The sequence below is a fragment of the Pelobates fuscus genome, chromosome 6, assembly GCF_036172605.1.
Source record: "Pelobates fuscus isolate aPelFus1 chromosome 6, aPelFus1.pri, whole genome shotgun sequence".
NCBI classification, from domain to species: Eukaryota; Metazoa; Chordata; class Amphibia; order Anura; family Pelobatidae; genus Pelobates; species Pelobates fuscus.
This window is the reverse complement of record NC_086322.1, coordinates 1,603,519-1,622,206: the sequence shown is the minus strand read 5'-3', so window position 1 is coordinate 1,622,206 and position 18,688 is coordinate 1,603,519. Positions and strand designations below refer to the sequence as shown.

The following is an 18,688-nucleotide window of genomic DNA, read 5'->3' as shown; positions in this document are numbered from 1 at the left end:
CCACATAGCTAAGTCAGCCTTGGCGTGGGGGTCCAAAGAAACTGTGCCAGAGTCCGGAACTCCGTGCAGCAGGCAAAGGAGTCTGGATATGAAAGACCTTCCCTACGGAATGATGCGCATCGCAAAGTTCAGGGATCTGAGAAGGGACTGAAGTTCTTTTCTAGTGCAAACATCATTCCGCAGGAACAAGTCATCTCCCCTCTCAAACGTGACAGTTTGTCGTGGGGGAGGCTAGCTCTGAGGTTAACCGAGTCCAGTTCTATCCCCAGAAAGGTCAATTTAGTTGTGGGGCCTATAGTTTTGGCTGTGGACAAAGGGACTCCAAGTGTGGAAAATAGTGCAGTAGTGCTTCTGATTGCTGTGGGTGAAGGTGACCCTGGCTCTATTAGTAAAAAGTCATCGAGGTAGTGGATAACGGAGTGACACCTGGTGACGTTCAGAAGCAGCCAGCATAGTGACTCTGCGAAAATGTCGAACAGTTTGGGGCTGCTTCGAGAACCGAAAGTGAGTCGTGTAGAGAAGTAATATTTCCCTCGCCATTTAACACCGTGTAAGTGCCAGAGTGAGGGGTGCATGGGTAGTAATTTAAACGCGTTTGTGATGTCCGTTTTGCTAAGCCAGGGTCGATTACCAGATGATATGATGGACTGTATGGCGTCGTCGATGGTTACGTACTGAAGTGAGAATTTGTCTGCTGGAATGAGTGCGTTTATGCTTGGAACAAAAGAGGAGTGCGGTGCCGATAAATCAATAATTAGACTTTTTTTTTTTTTTTTTTATTATAATATTTGTGAATAGCAATACCAATGGGGTTAGTGTGCCAGGAGGAGAATGGTGAAGAGGTGAAGGGGCCGATCATGAAACCGTTGGTGATTTCAGAGGCAATGAGAGTGTCTATGGAGACTGGGTCTAAACGTGCTGACTGGAGATTAGGGCATTCTAGTGTACCTGGGGGAATGGCTACAATACCCATGAGAAACCCTTTAGTGAACCCTGTGGTGAGATAATCCACCAGATGATTAAGCCTGGGATCCCTTGTCTTGAGCACCACAGAGATATCACCATAATTGAATGCCTTGTTCTCAAGTACATCCTGTGAGGCTATGAGCAAGGACACCAGACACACATCCTTCCCGTCTAGGATATCTTTCCTGATATAGTCAGGGACGGAGTGTGCTGGTGACTCAAATGGTGTAATGGCTGTGCCCGGTGCTGGAGGGGGGAGTATAGGAGGGCATGTTGGTATAGTAGGTACAGCCGTGAAAGCGACTGGGACTACCGTGGTAGTACCTGGGGAGGAGATGGCGCTTTCCACCTTAGATAGCCTGCTATTGAGGGTCTGTAGATTGGCCAAGATCTCTGCCAGGGTATCCTGGGTGGCCGTGCTGTTGCTTGGTGGTTGTCCTTGAGAGCTAGTCCCTGGCCTGGGCTCGGGGGCTTGGTGAGTAAGTAGCCTATAAAGTTCAGCCTTCCTAGCTGTGGCCGGAAAGGGGATTCCCCTGAGCCTAAGCTCGGCCGTAATTTTGGGACTAGTCCATGCTCTCAAGGACGTGGGGGTTGAAAGAGTGAGTGATTCGCCTGGAGACCCGGGTCTGGTAGGCGTGAATGGAGTTTCTTCTGTCAATTCTTTGGTTGGAATAGGTTCTTGGGACATTCTAAAAGGAATGATTATGTGAAAGATATATTAGAAGGGGCGTAAGGTAAGTAGGCGGGGTATGTGGGGTGGTGTATATGGAAGAACTGGACTGTAATGCTAGATGCCAAAGCGAAAAACTTAACTGTTGAATGTTTGGATAGGTGAGGCCCTGCTAATGCCAAGTGGCGGTGAGAGGCTCTACCTATGATTTGGCTTATGACGTAGTTGCCACAGACGTGGTGGCGGGATGTTGGCCTCTCGGTGACAGTAGAGAGAAATCAAAACGTGTGGCCGTGACAGGTGAGGCCCTGACTAGCACCCTGTAGTAGGGCATGCGAGGCTTGTAACTATGATTTGGGCGTGGGGCCGTACCTCCGTGTTGAGGTGGGGGGGGATGGAAGGCCTCGCTGGGACGAGTTTTCTGATAGGGTGCGCTAAGGCATTAGCCTAGACCCTGTAGCCAGTTCGATTGTATATTTAAGGATAAGGTGAGAGGACTGGAATGTTGTGTAGATACTAACCTTGACTTCTTGCGAATGGTATCTGGAACCTTCTGGTGGTAATAAGTGTGGTAAGTCTCGTCTTATGCGGTCCTTGAGGAAGAGTCCTGAGGCTTTAAGACAGATGTTGACGTATTTATGCGTATCGTGGTGGCGTATGATTTGAATTGGGAGTAGGTTGTTTGTTAGGGGCGCAACGTGAGATCCTGCATTGAGGGATCTGGAAGGTTTAAGTGTGTGACTGGGCTGAAATAGATATTTGTGAGAAGGCTGGATGAGGCCTTGGGGTGACGATTGGACGTATTTGGGTATAGACGTAAGTACCTGAAGGTATGGCTGAGTACCGGGTCAGGTTTTGGTGTTTTCCGGAGCCTGATGGCTGTATGACCGTATGTCTGAGTAGAAATAATAGTAAAGAATTAACGTACTGTGGGCGTAAGCCTGTGGAAAAGTAGTAATGAACTTGAGACCGTGATAGGTTTTATATGAGGTGTAGTAACAAACGAGTTGTGAACTATACCTTGGTTTGACATAAAGAAATTACGTTATGCGAAACGGTTTAACTGTGTAGAACCGGGGGAAGCCTAGAATAATACTGGAGCTAAGGGTTAACCGACGAAAAATTCCATAGTTAACGACAGGTGTGGAGGTAAGTAATAAAACCCAATATGTAAACATTTTAGGCCTATGGCTTTATAATGCAAAGTGATAAAATACAATACCTGTTCCTGTAATAAAAGACCTTGAAATAAACAACTTTAGCGCAGAAAAAGCGAGAAACCGATGCAGTCTGTAAAGCCAAAAATATGTGACAGCGTGATTATATGGAAAATGAATAGTACAGACGTTTATGTGCCGGATATTGTGTTTATAAACAGTATTTATTAGTATATGTGACAAAATGAAGTGTTTAATAGGTAAATATGTGTTGTGGCAAGGTCAGAGAGGCTTTCTATGTTAGTAATAGATTGGAGTGCTCTCTATTCCCAGCATGATGGGGTTAATTGGTGGGAGTCACCCCTTGAATGTTATATACCAGGTGAATGTAATTAACCAGCACTAGGGTTTTAAAAGGTTAGCCTCTGAAGATATCAGAGAGTCTAACAGCTGGGAGAGAGGAGGCAGTTAAGCCTGCGACAAAGGTACTGTGTGAAACCTGCTTAAAGTGCTGTATTTCATTTTGTTTAAAACTGGGAACTAGATTAGCTGGCCAGTTGGATAGTTAGTAACACTGTTGTTTAGTAAGTCTCCAAGTTGGAGTAGGATTTATTTTCTTTTTGTTTTATTTTGTGGGAGAGCACAACCTTGTATATATTGTGGAAAGTGACAATAAACTGCAGTACTATTTTATCCTGACTGTTGCATTTGAAGTTTGTGACGAGCCTGGCCATCCTGCCACAGTGTATAGAAACCGTACGTTTATGATAGACGTGGATATTTTAAAAAGTAGTAAAACAAATTAACTGGTTAACATAGAAAGAAAATCACAAGGCAGATTTTTAAACAAGCTAATTATATCCCCAAACTGACAAAAGGTATCAGTAGCAATATGACCGAACAGGGAATATACGTAAAGAAAAGTAGAATTCGTGAAATAGAACTTAGTGCATACTGTAGCCTATTTGAATAAGAACTAGCCGAATATGGATTTAGAGCAAGGTGTTTGTGTTTTAATCGTACGAAATAGATTGGTCCTGGGTGACCAAACGGAAATAAGAGAATGCCCGTAATAATATTACTGTGTATATAAATAATAATAGATTAGGTAGTTTCCGTACGAATATGTAAAAGCAGTGATAAAGTGCCGAGCGTTCGTCTGTTTTGGCGTGAACACTGAAATCGGTTAAAAAAGCGTGTATTTGTACGAATATGATAGAGGGAGCCTACCCCTACGTTTTTAGGCCCGAACGGCGGGAAATAGCGGGGCGCTATTTCCTACGCCTAACTTACGTGAACGTGCCGGTCTCGTGACCGGAAACCGGGTACCTTGACCGGGAACCGAGTGGAAGGCCTCAAACGGACGGAGGACTGGTCAGGACGTCTGACTGCTGGAAACAGGAAAAAATTCTGGAGGGAAGCTGGACAGGAAGTGCTGGTTGCTATGGGGACAAAACAATCAGCTGAAAGGCAGAGGTGAGTAGGGGCTGGGAGTTTAAGTAGGGGACTTACTCCTCCCACAAATTCAGGCCTCCACAAGTTCAGGCCTTTTAACATATATATATACACACACATACATATAATTGCATAAAAGATGACATTAGTATACACGTAGAATTTATATACCTATAAATGCATATCTATTAAAATTCTACGTGTATATTTAAAAAAAATTTAACATAATTATGTCATTTGATTAATTAAAATTTGATTGGCATGCCTGACAACACAGGGAGAAAGTGCAGAGAATTTAATTCGCAAGCACTATATTTGACCCTGTAACTCTCCAAGACACCATAAAACCTGTATATAGGGGGTACTGTTTTACTCGGGAGACTTCGCTGAACTCAAATATTAGTGTTTAAAACTGGTAAATTGTATTACAACGATGATATTTTAAGTAAAAGTGACTTTTTATTGCATTTTTTACAAACAAACGGCACTTTTATGGACTATATTATTGTTGTAATATGTTTTACTGTTTTAAAACACTAATATTTGTGTTTAGTGAAGTCTCCCGAGAATAACAGTACCCCCCATGTACAGGTTTTATGGTGTTTTGGAAAGTTAGAGAGTCACATATAAGGCTTGCATTTCATTTTTTTGACATTGAAATTTGCCAGATTACCGTATATACTCGAGTATAAGCCGACCCGAATATAAGCCGAGGCCCCTAATTTTACCCCAAAAAACTGGGAAAATCTATTGACTCGAGTATAAGACTAGGGTGGGAAATGCAGCAGCTGCTGGTAAATTTCTAAATAAAATTAGATCCTAAAAAATTATATTAATTGAATATTTATTTACAGTGTGTGTATATAATGAATGCAGTGTGTATGAGAATGCAGTGTGTGTATGAGAATGCAGTGTGTATGTATGAGAATGCAGTGTGTATGTATGAGAATGCAGTGTGTGTGTATGAGTGCAGTGTATGAGTGGTGTGTGTGTATGAGTGCAGTGTGTGTGTATGAATGCAGTGTGTGTGTGTGTGTGTGTGTGTGTGTGTGTGAGATGCAGAGTGTGATGCAGAGCCTTGGTGGGGGGTGGGCATTTTTATTTTTTATTGTTTCATTAAATGTTTTTATTATTATTATTTTTTTATTTAATTATTTTTTTATTATTTTTTTTCATTTTTTTTATTATTATTAATGTATTTTGTGCATATACACTGAAGACGATAATACACACAGTGAAGTTTATATAATTGCCATTTATTAATTGTGCCTCCTGTTTCTCCAGAACTCCTGGAGCACATGCAGTTCTTCAGTACTATATATATAGCTTATGCTAGCTATCCTGTAGCCCTAGCAGAAGGAGTTAAACATTGAAAAACCTACAGCAAAGTGAACATCCAGCCCTATTAACATGTCTCTCCTGGGGGAACATCGCAGACAATGTCTTTGTTTAGTGGCAGATACTAGAGAGAGAGTTACACTGAGCAGCATCCGCACTAATCCTCAAATTTTTTCGTCCCCCCTCCCTGCTTGCTAGCTGGCCAGGGAGGGGGGCTCTCCTTCCCTGGTGGTCCAGTGGATGGGCACTGTGTAGGAGGGGGCTGTGGGGGCTGCAGAGAGATTTTACTTACCTTTCCTGCAGCTCCTGTCAGCTCTCTCCTCCTCCGCCGGTCCGTTCAGCACCTCGGTCAGCTCCCAGTGTAAATCTCGCGAGAGCCGCGGCTCTCGCGAGATTTACACTGTGAGCTGACAGAAGAGCTGAAAGGACCGGCGGAGGAGGAGAGAGCTGACAGGAGCTGCAGGAAAGGTAAGTAACATCTCTCTGCAGCCCCCACAGCCCCTGTCTGTATTATGGCAATGCAAATTGCCATAATACAGACAATTTACTCGAGTATAAGCCGAGTTGGGGTTTTTCAGCACAAAAAATGTGCTGAAAAACTCGGCTTATACTCGAGTATATACGGTAGTTATGTTGCCTTTGAGACCGTATGGTAGCCCAGGAATAAGAATTACCCCCATGATGGCACACCATTTGCAAAAGTAGACAACCCAAGGTATTGCAAGTGGGGTATGTCCAGTAATTTTTAGTAGCCACTTAGTCACAAACACTGGCCAAATATTAGTTTTTTGCTTTTTTCACACAAAAACAAATATAAACGCTAACTTTGGCCAGTGTTTGTGACTAAGTGACTACTAAAAAAGGCTAACCATACCCCACGTTCGATACCTTGGGTTGTCTACTTTTTCAAATGGTATGCCATAATGGGGGTAATTCTCATTCCTGGGCTACCACACCGTCTCAAAGGTAACATTACCAATCTGGCAAATTTCTATTTGAAAATGGAACGTTCTATATTTGACCCTGTAGCTTTCCAAAACACCATAAAACCTGTTAATGGGGGGTACTGTTGTACTCGTGAGACATCGCTGATTACAAATATGTGCATTTTTTTTGCAGTAAAACAGTATCATGACATTTACAGCTAATATGTGAAGCGGAACTACAAATTTTTTAAAAAATTACAATTTCACAGTTTTTTTTATTTTATTCATAATAAATTATGTTTCATATATGAATATTTTATATGAAATTAAAGCCCTGTTTCTCCTGAACAAAATGATATACAATAAGTGTGGGTGCATATAATATGAAAGAGGGGAACTACGGGTGAACAGACATATAGCGCAAATTCCAGTTTTTGTTTCCGTTTTGTTTTGATCAGAACGTGCACTATTGACTCCGTCCTGAAGGGGTTAATGCAGGCCAGCACTCTCATTTTATACACACCCTGTGCCTGAGAGATAATGGAGTCAGGAACTGTAACAAAATCAATTATCTCCCAGGTACAGAAAAGCATAAAAATATTTTAACACCCTGAAAGTACCCCCAAAATACATGGAACCCCTTTAAGAATCACATCCCCAGATAGCCCTGATTGCCTATTATATCCAAAAAGCACTCAGATCGGTTTGGAATCCGGATCGAGATGAACTTTGAAACGGCCGGCCACGAGGTAGAAACCCAAAACAGTTCCAGAGAAAAAGAAGAAATCGTGGCAACATCCAGCCTCTGTTCGGACTTCCATACGAAAACCACACACAATAGACAAATGATTTCAAGTGTCGAATGCTTTCCCCATCCGTTAGTTTGTATCTCCGGAACGCCGTTCATATGGCGGCCACCCAGGAGAGCATTCATTAGTTGTTTCCCCTTGTGGTTTCACACTTGTTCTAACATTCTAATAAGCTGTAGGGGTGGCCCTTGTTCGGTTACCGAAACAGTGAGTATGAAGAGAATGGTAGTGTTCGAAAAGGGAATAGTATTAGTGATGGGGTAATCCTTCACACTATCGCTTTTTATTTATTTTTACAGAATTAGTGTCTCGGTCAATAGAGCCTCTGATTTTCTTCCTTGAAGGGTAGGAAGAACAAAGGAAATTTAAAGCAGGCTTTTCTATGAATCTGATTCTGTATCCATCACTGATAGTATTTAAGACGATGGATTTTCTGTAGTCTGCTCCAATGTTTTGAAAAACCCCTTGTAATCTTCCTCCTACTTTATTGGCGTCACAACGTCCTTCTCTTGTATTCTGAACCAGAAATGTATTGAAATGACCTTTGATTCTAAAATGTAAGTCTCCTATAAATATTGCCTATTGTTGTGCTGCAAATCGTCTCACTGTACGAACCCAGAGACAGAGGTCAATCAGGAGCACATTACGGTCTGTTCACCAATCGTTGGTTCGCGTGGCGCAGCTCTCCCCTGCGGCTCTCTCTATTCCCTTACTGCGCAAAATCGGCCCAGCTAACGTTACAATTAGCTCAACAAGTTTCCGATCTATCTGCAGGTTAACTGGAATTGAATAGCCCCCTCCCCAGAATAAATCTGTAGGAAAAGGATTGGATGGGGTATCTTTACAGGCAAGGATTAGGGCGATATTGGGAGGATGTAGGATCATACCGGATTAGTGGTTTCGAGGAATTGGAGTGACTGAATAGAGGAAATTTGAGAATAATGGCAATCGCTTGTGATATGTGGAGATTTGATTCCAAGTGCTGACTGACAGCCAAAAAGGGCATACTTAGTAAGACAGCAACATTTACATTGTCACACTGCATGGACAGGGTCTACACACCATAAATACTGTATTTACATGGTCATACTGCATGGACAGGGTCTACACACCATAAATACTGTATTTACATAGTCACACTGCATGGACAGGGTCTACACACCATAAATACTGTATTTACATAGTCATACTGCATGGACAGGGTCTACACACCATAAATACTGTATTTACATAGTCATACTGCATGGACAGGGTCTACACACCATAAATACTGTATTTACATAGTCATACTGCATGGACAGGGTCTACACACCATAAATACTGTATTCACATAGTCACACTGCATGGACAGGGTCTACACACCATAAATACTGTATTTACATGGTCACACTGCATGGACAGGGTCTAAACACCATAAATACTGTATTTACATAGTCACACTGCATGGACAGGGTCTAAACACCATAAATACTGTATTTACATGGTCATACTGCATGGACAGGGTCTACACACCATAAATACTGTATTTACATGGTCATACTGCATGGACAGGGTCTACACACCATAAATACTGTATTTACATAGTCATACTGCATGGACAGGGTCTACACACCATAAATACTGTATTTACATAGTCACACTGCATGGACAGGGTCTACACACCATAAATACTGTATTTACATGGTCACACTGCATGGACAGGGTCTAAACACCATAAATACTGTATTTACATAGTCACACTGCATGGACAGGGTCTAAACACCATAAATACTGTATTTACATGGTCATACTGCATGGACAGGGTCTACACACCATAAATACTGTATTTACATGGTCATACTGCATGGACAGGGTCTACACACCATAATCACTACATTTGCATAGTCATACTGCATGGACAGGGTCTACACACCATAAATACCGTATTTACATGGTCATACTGCATTGACAGGGTCTACACACCATAAATACTGTATTTACATGGTCATACTGCATGGACAGGGTCTACACACCATAAATACTGTATTTACATAGTCACACTGCATGGACAGGGTCTAAACACCATAAATACTGTATTTACATGGTCATACTGCATGGACAGGGTCTACACACCATAAATACTGTATTTACATGGTCATACTGCATGGACAGGGTCTACACACCATAATCACTACATTTGCATAGTCATACTGCATGGACAGGGTCTACACACCATAAATACTGTATTTACATGGTCATACTGCATTGACAGGGTCTACACACCATAAATACTGTATTTACATGGTCATACTGCATGGACAGGGTCTACACACCATCAATACTGTATTTACATAGTCACACTGCATGGACAGGGTCTACACACCATAAATACTGTATTTACATGGTCATACTGCATGGACAGGGTCTACACACCATAAATACTGTATTTACATGGTCATACTGCATGGACAAGGTCTACACACCATAATCACTACATTTGCATAGTCATACTGCATGGACAGGGTCTACACACCATAAATACTGTATTTACATGGTCATACTGCATTGACAGGGTCTACACACCATAAATACTGTATTTACATGGTCATACTGCATTGACAGGGTCTACACACCATAAATACTGTATTTACATGGTCACACTGCATTGACAGGGTCTACACACCATAAATACTGTATTTACATGGTCATACTGCGTGGACAGGGTCTACACACCATAACCACTACATTTACATTGTCACACTGCATGGGCAGGGTCTATAAAAAAAAATGAAAGTGTAGGTACACTGGAAACAGAGATGGGTCTGTAGTTAATGAAGACCAGGAAAAGGCAGAAATGTTGAATACCTATTTTTCTTCAGTATATATTAATGAGGATCCTATGGCAAGAGATATGAAAATGACTGCTGCAAAAAACTTGTGATTGGATAACTCGAGACAAGGTGCTACAGCTGTTAGAGGAAATTAATGTAAATAAAGCTCCGGGGCCTGACGGTATTCACCCATGAGTACTTAAGGAGCTAAGTGGGGAAATAAGTGAACATCTGTATTTAATTTTTCAAGATTCTTTTGTTTCAGACATTGTACCAGAGGATTGGAGGAAGGTAATTGTCGTTCCTATAATTAAAAAGGGTTGCCTGGAAATTATAGACCTGTGAGCTTAACTTCTGTGACTGGGAAAATATTTGAAGGTTTATTAAGGGATAATATTCAGGAATTCAATGGAAAGAACTTTGTTATTAGCAATAATCAGAATGGTTTTATGAAATATAGTTCAAGTCAAACTAACCTAATTGCATTCTACGAAGAAGTAAGAAGAAGTATAGATCAGGGTGTTGCAGTGGATGTGATCTACTTGGATTTTGCCAAGGCATTTGATACGGTTCCTCACAATAGGTTAATCTTCAAACTAAAAGAAATTGGTCTAGATTCTTGTTCTTGGGTAGAACATTGACTTAAGGATAGAGTACAGCGAGTTGTCATAAATGGTAAATTTTCAGGCTGGACAAAGGTGGTAAGTGGTGTCCCTCAGGGTTCTGTTTTGGGACCGCTTCTATTTAACATATTTATAAATGATCTTGCAATAGGCATTGAAATCCATGTTTTAGTGTTTGCAGATGACCCAAAACTCTGTAAAGTAATAAAATGTGAGCAGGATATTGCTTTGCTGCAGAGGGATTTGGATAGATTGGGAGACTGGGCACTAAAATGGCAGATGAAATTTAACCTAGAGAAATGCAAAGTTATGCACTTCGGGGTCAAGAATGCACAAGCAACTTAACACCGTAAATGGTAGTGAATTAGGGATAACCACACACGAGAAGGATTTGGTAATTGTTATAGACAACAAGTTAAACAGCAATATGCAATGTCAATCTGCCGTTGCTAAAGCCAGTAAGGTTTTGTCATGTATAAATAGGGGCCTAAATTAGAGATGAAAATATAATTTTGCCTCTTTATAAATCACTGGTAAGACAACACCTTGAATATGCTGTGCAATTTTGGGCACCTGATCTAAAGAAGGATATCATGGCACTAGACAAAGTGCAGAGACGAGCTACAAAATTGATAAAAGGAATGGAGCATTTTAGTTACCAAGAAAGGTTAAAAAAAAGAAATCTGTTTAGTTTGGAAAAATGGCACCTCAAAGGGGATATGATAACATTATACAAATATATTCGGGGCCAGTACAAAGCATTATCTGAAAATCTATTCATAAACAGGGCTATACATAGGACACAAGGTCACACATTTAGGCTGGAAGAAAGGAGATTCCATCTAAAGCAAAGAAAAGGTTTTTTTACAGTAAGAGCAATAAGGATATGGAATTCATTGCCGGAAGAGGTGGTTTTGTCAGAGTCTATACAGATGTTTAAACTGCAATTGGATAAATACTTGTGAAAACATAACATACAGGGATACAATTTCTAATTAGTGGGGTAATAGCTGCGTGATCCAAGGAGACATCTGACTGCTATTTTGGGGTCAAGAAGGAATTTTTTCCTAGTTTGTGGCAAAATTGGAAGCGCTTCAGACTGGGTTTTTTGCCTTTTTTTTGGATCAACAGCAAAAACATATGTGAGGAAGGCTGAACTTGATGGACACATGTCTCTTTTCAGCTATGCAACTATGTACACACCATAACCACTGTATTTACATGGTCCTACTGCATGGACAGGGTCTACACACCATAACCACTACATTTAGTCTGCTGCAGTGGTTTTGATGCTTTGGAATCCTGAAAAGAACTCACCATCCCAAGCACACCTCAGCCCTCCCAGATCTCAGACAGTATTGCCATTAGTTTACAAATCCTGACTGCTGGAGCCTCGCTACATCCTACACCGTCTCTGAGATAAGATACATGTGAGCAGGTACTGCTCCTCCACAATGTACGCAATGTATAAAGGGATTACTGCTCCTCCACAATGTACGCAATGTATAAAGGGATTACCTGGACGCAGAGAAGTCCTTTGGCAGCAAGAGAATCCTCCCCTCGTGAGTTTGGATAGTAATGGTACTTGGCAGCTGTGGGTGGGTATCGGCTGGCTAGGAATAGGCCACTGCTAAAAAATTTAAAGCCACAGTCATAGGGTCCAGAAGGACCAATATCATACAGTATGTGGGGGAAGGAATTGGCCAGGACACGTCGTAGTGTGCGTGATGCACGCCGGTCAAACACTTCCTGCAGACACAAGAAATCTGCGTCATGGGGAAACATCACAGAAACCTGACCTGGGAACTGTACGTCTTCACAAGGGACAGTGTCTTCCTTGCCCTCCATCTCCACCATAGCCATGACATCTTCCGTACTGCAAATGGAAGTGGCATCCCCGTTATCTGCCTTGTGTTGGGTGGAGGATCGTTTCTGGGATACTTTCAAGACATTGGAAATGAGGGCAGTGCGTTGTTGAGTGTGTCTGAGATTACTGAAACGTGCCAGGCCATCAGGAAGAAGGCACAGGTTGGCACTGATGAAGGTAAATGAGCCTCCGTTCTCAAGATGGGCTTCAGTAGAGATGAGTGAATTTGGGTCTCGCTGGTAGCAGAATGGACGTCGGACTTGATTCAGTGGAGTCCAGAGAATTAATCCAACAAGTGCCAAGGGCAGAGAAATCAGGAAAAGCAGGAGGAAGACTGGCACCCCTAGCAGCAGGCAAACAATCCTTGGGACTGGACCTTGGGATTGCTCTACACTGATGAGAACCACGGAGCTCAGGAGTCGATCTACAAACCAATAAGAAGGGAAAAGAAGAAAAGAGCTCAGGGAGAAGAGAGGACCCAAGAAACAGCATCCGAAGGGAGACTCCGAGATAGACATTAGACTGGCAGCAAAGAAGAAAAGTCTCTGGAGAAAAGAGCCAGTAAGAAAGGAAGGAGAGAAGAGAAAAAGAGGGGGAGAGTGGATTAATTTATATGCGTAAATGGACACAAAGCAAAGATAAACAACACTTTTTTTAATAAACAGAACATTTTACCGCAGAATTTCAGCACGCTGAGTATATGGTAATGGGCTGTGATTAGCAATAATGACTGGATCTTTCTTTCAAAGTTAACTTATACAACTTATGTACGCTGATGACACCCAGATATATCTCTCCTCCCCGGACCTCTCTCCTGCCGTCCTGCAACATGTCACTGCTTGCCTTTCTTCCATCTCTGACTGGATGTCCTCCCGCTTTCTGAAACTCAATTTCTCTAAATCTGAGCTCCTTGTCTTTCCTCCTCCTAATACTGATCCTCCTCTTTCACTCTCCCTTGATATTAGTGGTATCCACATAAGTCCATCCCTGCAAGCGCGCTGTCTTGGCGTCATATTTGACTCTGGTCTCACCTTTGAGCCTCACATCCAGTATGTTGCCAAATCCTGTACATTCCATCTTAAAAACATAGCCCGCATCCGCCCCTTTCTTGCACCAGATACTACCAAGGAGCTTGTCCATGCTCTAGTAATTTCCCCCCATGGATTATTGTAACTCTCTCCTAATTGGTCTTCCCAAAAGCCGTACTGCACTGCTACAGTCTGTAATGAATGCTGCTGCCAGACTGATTTTCCTCTCCCCCAGCTCTGCCTCACTCCCACCTTATTTGATTGATATTTCCTGTCCTATTGTGTTTTATACCCCACCTCCTATAGACTGTAAGCTGGTTTGAGCAGGGTCCTCTCCAACCTATCATTCCTGTAAGTTTTTTGTAATTGTCCTATTTATAGTTAAATCCCCCCTCTCATGATATTGTAAAGTGTTACAGAATCTGTTGGCGCTATATAAATGGCAATATTATAATAAATAATAATAATAATCATAATAATAAACATATAAAAGCCACAATTTCAACAAACATCAAATCCACACAATTTGCTGTAACAAGTGAAATATTAACCTGATATATGTAAAAGGCAAACTACAAACCAAGTCAATTCTCAACCAACACACCCGAAGGACAGGCCGCAACCAACACACCCGAAGGACAGGCCGCAACCAACACACCCGAAGGACAGGCCGCAACCAACACACCCGAAGGACAGGCCGCAACCAACACACCCGAAGGACAGGCCGCAACCAACACACCCGAAGGACAGGCCGCAACCAACACACCCGAAGGACAGGCCGCAACCAACACACCCGAAGGACAGGCCGCAACCAACACACCCGAAGGACAGGCCGCAACCAACACACCCGAAGGACAGGCCGCAACCAACACACCCGAAGGACAGGCCGCAACCAACACACCTGAAGGATTAGGTTGCTTTAGCGGACCACAGGTAACCTGACCGGATACCTCCGCTAATTCCTTCCTTAAGCCACTCTGGAACCATTAAACGAAGCAAACCTCCATCCCCCCTCCCCCCCAGTAACTGGATGACACACAGCTCTGGGAGGACAACACTATTTTTTTGTGCAACACATGGCTTTTATGCATAATCCCCTGCCAGGGGTCTTCCACACAAACAGACAGGGGTTTCCATCCCAGGATTTTTTGTGCCTGGGAGACAAGGCTCGGGTAAAGGGATTTAGTCTCTTTTTCTCCTAGGTACAGAAAGCCCACCACCCATGCAAGGGGCGTGCTACCCAAGAAGACAAGGGTCTTCATCCCATGATCCTCTGTGCCTAGGATCCAAGGCACGGGAAAAGGCTCTAGCCCCTTTGTCTCCCAAGCACAGAAACCCTTCCAAAACAGACAGTACCCCAAAAGTGTCCTCGCCAACATCAGGAACACCACAAAAGTACATTCCCCGACCATTCTCCATTCGTGAGGTTCCTGTGCGACCACCAGGCAACACCTTGGTTAGCGTTCATCTATAAAAAATGGTGGCCACCCAGGGGAGCACTCATTAATTACTTCCCTTGCGATGTTGCACTTAAGTTATTGGTGTGAACGTTCTAAGTGATTGGTGTGAACATTCTAATGGGGTACCTGGGTGGTCACCGTTCGGGAGATGAAAGGGTGCTGCTCGTATGGGCGCTCCCGCATGGGGAAACAGGGCACAAAACACAAAACACACGGGGAAACACATGGAAAAGTACTGGTTCTGCCACAGTTTCCTACCTAGTAAAAATATGTATTATACTATATATTATAGTTATTATATAATACAGGCTATATAGATATATATTATAGTTATTATACTATACAGACTATATATTATATATTGCACTATACAGACTATATATTAGAGTTATATTATAGTGGTTATACTATACAGGGTATATTATAGTTATACTAAACAGACTATATATTATACAGTTGCAAGAAAAGGTATGTGAACCCTTTGGAATGATATGGATTTCTGCACAAATTGGTCATAAAATGTGATCTGATCATCATCTAAGTCACAACAATAGACAATCACAGTCTGCTTAAACTAATAACACACAAAGAATGAAATGTTGCCATGTTTTTATTGAACACACCATGTAAACATTCACAGTGCAGGTGGAAAAAATATGTGTACTTTTTCTTGCAACTGTATATTTGATTTATATTATCCAGGGGATATATCATATATCAGAGTTATATTATCCACGGTATATATTATACTATACAGGGTATATATTATACTTTCCTGGCACCATATACACATGGGTTAGCTCTTCCCTTACAGCCGATAGGACAGGAAAAACACCAAGGCTTTAAAATGTCAGGATATTTATATCGGCAGACATTTTGTGCCAAGATAGAAATTGAAAAAGTGTCTACTGCCAGTCACATTTAAAACCAAGCGGACTCCATTTTGGATCCTCAGGCCAATAAAGACATCATTCCTTCTGGCTTTCAGTAACTCTAGCCATCAGCCTGAGCGAAGGAATGTGTTATATAAACACAGCAAGGATGGGGGTGGAATACAACCCAGAGACAATAGTAAAACAATATGTATACCCACTATGCACTTCCTTTACCATTATATTAACTGCATATAATCAGTATTAAGTTAATAATATAGACCATGCATGGATAAATATTCATGAAGAAATATCATATTATTTAATAAATGTTAGTGGACTAGAAAAATAAAACTACACATAAAGCTTCACAAGAGGACCAGACATAAGAGAGCCAGATACTAGTGACAGATAAGACTCAGTCATTCATTTTACTTTCCAAATCTTACAAAGGTCCCATTGTAAAAATAGGGTCTAATTCAGGTTAGAACGGTCAATTTTAGAAATTACGACAAAGTTGACGACGCCCTGTCTGAAAGAAACGCTTTGAATGGACAGCAAATTTAAGTAATGGCAGTCATTTTAGATATCCCAAAGGTAATTCAAAAGTAGACCGGGGGAGGGCCACGTCGACTAATTTCCTATGATGAATAAGATGATTCTGGAACCTCCAAGGGAAGTAGGTCCAGACCTATTACAAGGTCCCTTGACACACCAAGATCCTCAAGTTCTGGTGTTGATGTGGGTGTCCCTATAACTATAGGCATCCGTGAGACGGTCATTGAGATCCTCTTACAATCCTATAAAATACTTTACAAAGCTTGACATGCATTTGTCTGTTGGAATTACTCCTCAATCAGGCCTAGAAAGGATCTGAGTTATAACACTCTAGAGGAGCACATATCTGCACTTTCCACATAGATGGGTGGCCATTGAACATTGGAGCTCCTGGTGCCCCAAAAAGTACCCCAAAATACAACAACCCCACAAAGTCACATCCCCTGAACCCGATCTGGGTGAACAACATATCCCAAAATCACCCAGATCGGTTCAGGGCTTCAGGAATTTCCTGGAAGTCTTATTTTTGCCCCACCGTGCACATGGTCCCATGCCCAAAACAGTTCCATACACTCAACGACAAAACACTGCTGGGCAATTTGAGATGGCCACTGCCACATGTTTGAATCTGTTCCAGTTAAAAGTCCAGGGGCTGAAACAGTACTTTAAAATCCAATATGCCCAAATAGTGTTTTTAAAGGGCAATATATCCCAGGGGCCATAGTCACAGGGCAAGAGGCTGGCAAGCAGGCCTCTCCAAATCCCAGTGACGAAGGTGCTTTCATCACACCTCCATTCACTAATTGTCTTGCATTTAGCATCTGAGATCCTGCCTAAGGGGAAAACTTATTAATGCCGTTCTCTACCTGTGCTGGAGGGTATCAGGGCACTCTCCACTCATGCGGTTGCAGCATCGTGGGTTGCCATGGCAATGGTTTCTGCTGACACTTTTTGTAAAGCTAGCATTTGAACCTCTTTGGACACGTTTGTCCGGCTCATACTGTTGGTTAAAGTAGTCAATGATGCACAATTTGGACGTCAGGTACTTCACTCCCTTCATTCTTCGATCTATGTTGAATTATTCTGATTATTTGATTGGCTATTCTGTCCCTCCCTTTGTAAGCTTGGGTATTCCCCATGTGTATATGCTGCCATGATTAGCCAGGAAAGTGGAAAATGTATTCATACTTACCGTAAGTTTCTTTTCCTGGCTATTATTCATGGCGGCATAAACGTCCCACCCATCAATGTCTCTTTCTATCTACTGTAGAGCTTGTCACTGACTGAGGACCTTAGGGATGGAGCCTCCTTTTAAAGCCTTTAGTGTTTGTCCCGTCCAATCGGCTGTAGGGGAGGAGCTAACCCATGTGTATATGCTGCCATGAATAATAGCCAGGAAAAGAAAATTACGGTAAGTATGAAACAATTTTCCACTATACAGACTATTATATATACTATACATTATACTATACAGACTATTTATTATAGTTATTATACTATACAGACAATGCATTATATATTATAGTTATTATATTATACAGACTATATATTATACTATACAGGGGATATATTAGAGTTATACTATACAGACTATATATTAGATATCATATTATACAGACTATATATTATACTATACAGGGGATATATTAGGGTTAAACTATACAGACTATATATTATACTATACAGGGGATATATTAGAGTTATACTATACAGACTATATATTAGATATCATATTATACAGACTATATATTAGATATCATATTATACAGACTATATATTATACTATACAGGGGATATATTAGGGTTATACTATACAGACTATATATTAGATATCATATTATACAGACTATATATTATACTATACAGGGGATATATTAGGGTTAAACTATACAGACTATATATCATATTATACAGACTATATATTATACTATACAGGGGATATATTAGAGTTATACTATACAGACTATATATTAGATATCATATTATACAGACTATATATTATACTATACAGGGGATATATTAGGGTTAAACTATACAGACTATATATTATACTATACAGGGGATATATTAGAGTTATACTATACAGACTATATATTAGATATCATATTATACAGACTATATATTATACTATACAGGGGATATATTAGGG

The 18,688-nt window shown here is 41.4% G+C and overlaps 1 protein-coding gene across 1 annotated transcript in view; it reads right to left on the bottom strand.

Moving 5' to 3' along the window:
- LOC134614080 (sphingomyelin phosphodiesterase 5-like) overlaps positions 1 to 18,688 on the bottom strand; it is an 85,953-nt gene that overhangs the window by 63,679 nt on the left and 3,586 nt on the right. The window contains exon 2 of the mRNA XM_063457497.1: positions 12,273 to 13,166. Coding sequence (XP_063313567.1) covers positions 12,273 to 13,139 — 867 coding nt within the window. The 5' untranslated portion in view covers positions 13,140 to 13,166. The remainder of the gene's footprint in view (positions 1 to 12,272; positions 13,167 to 18,688) is intronic.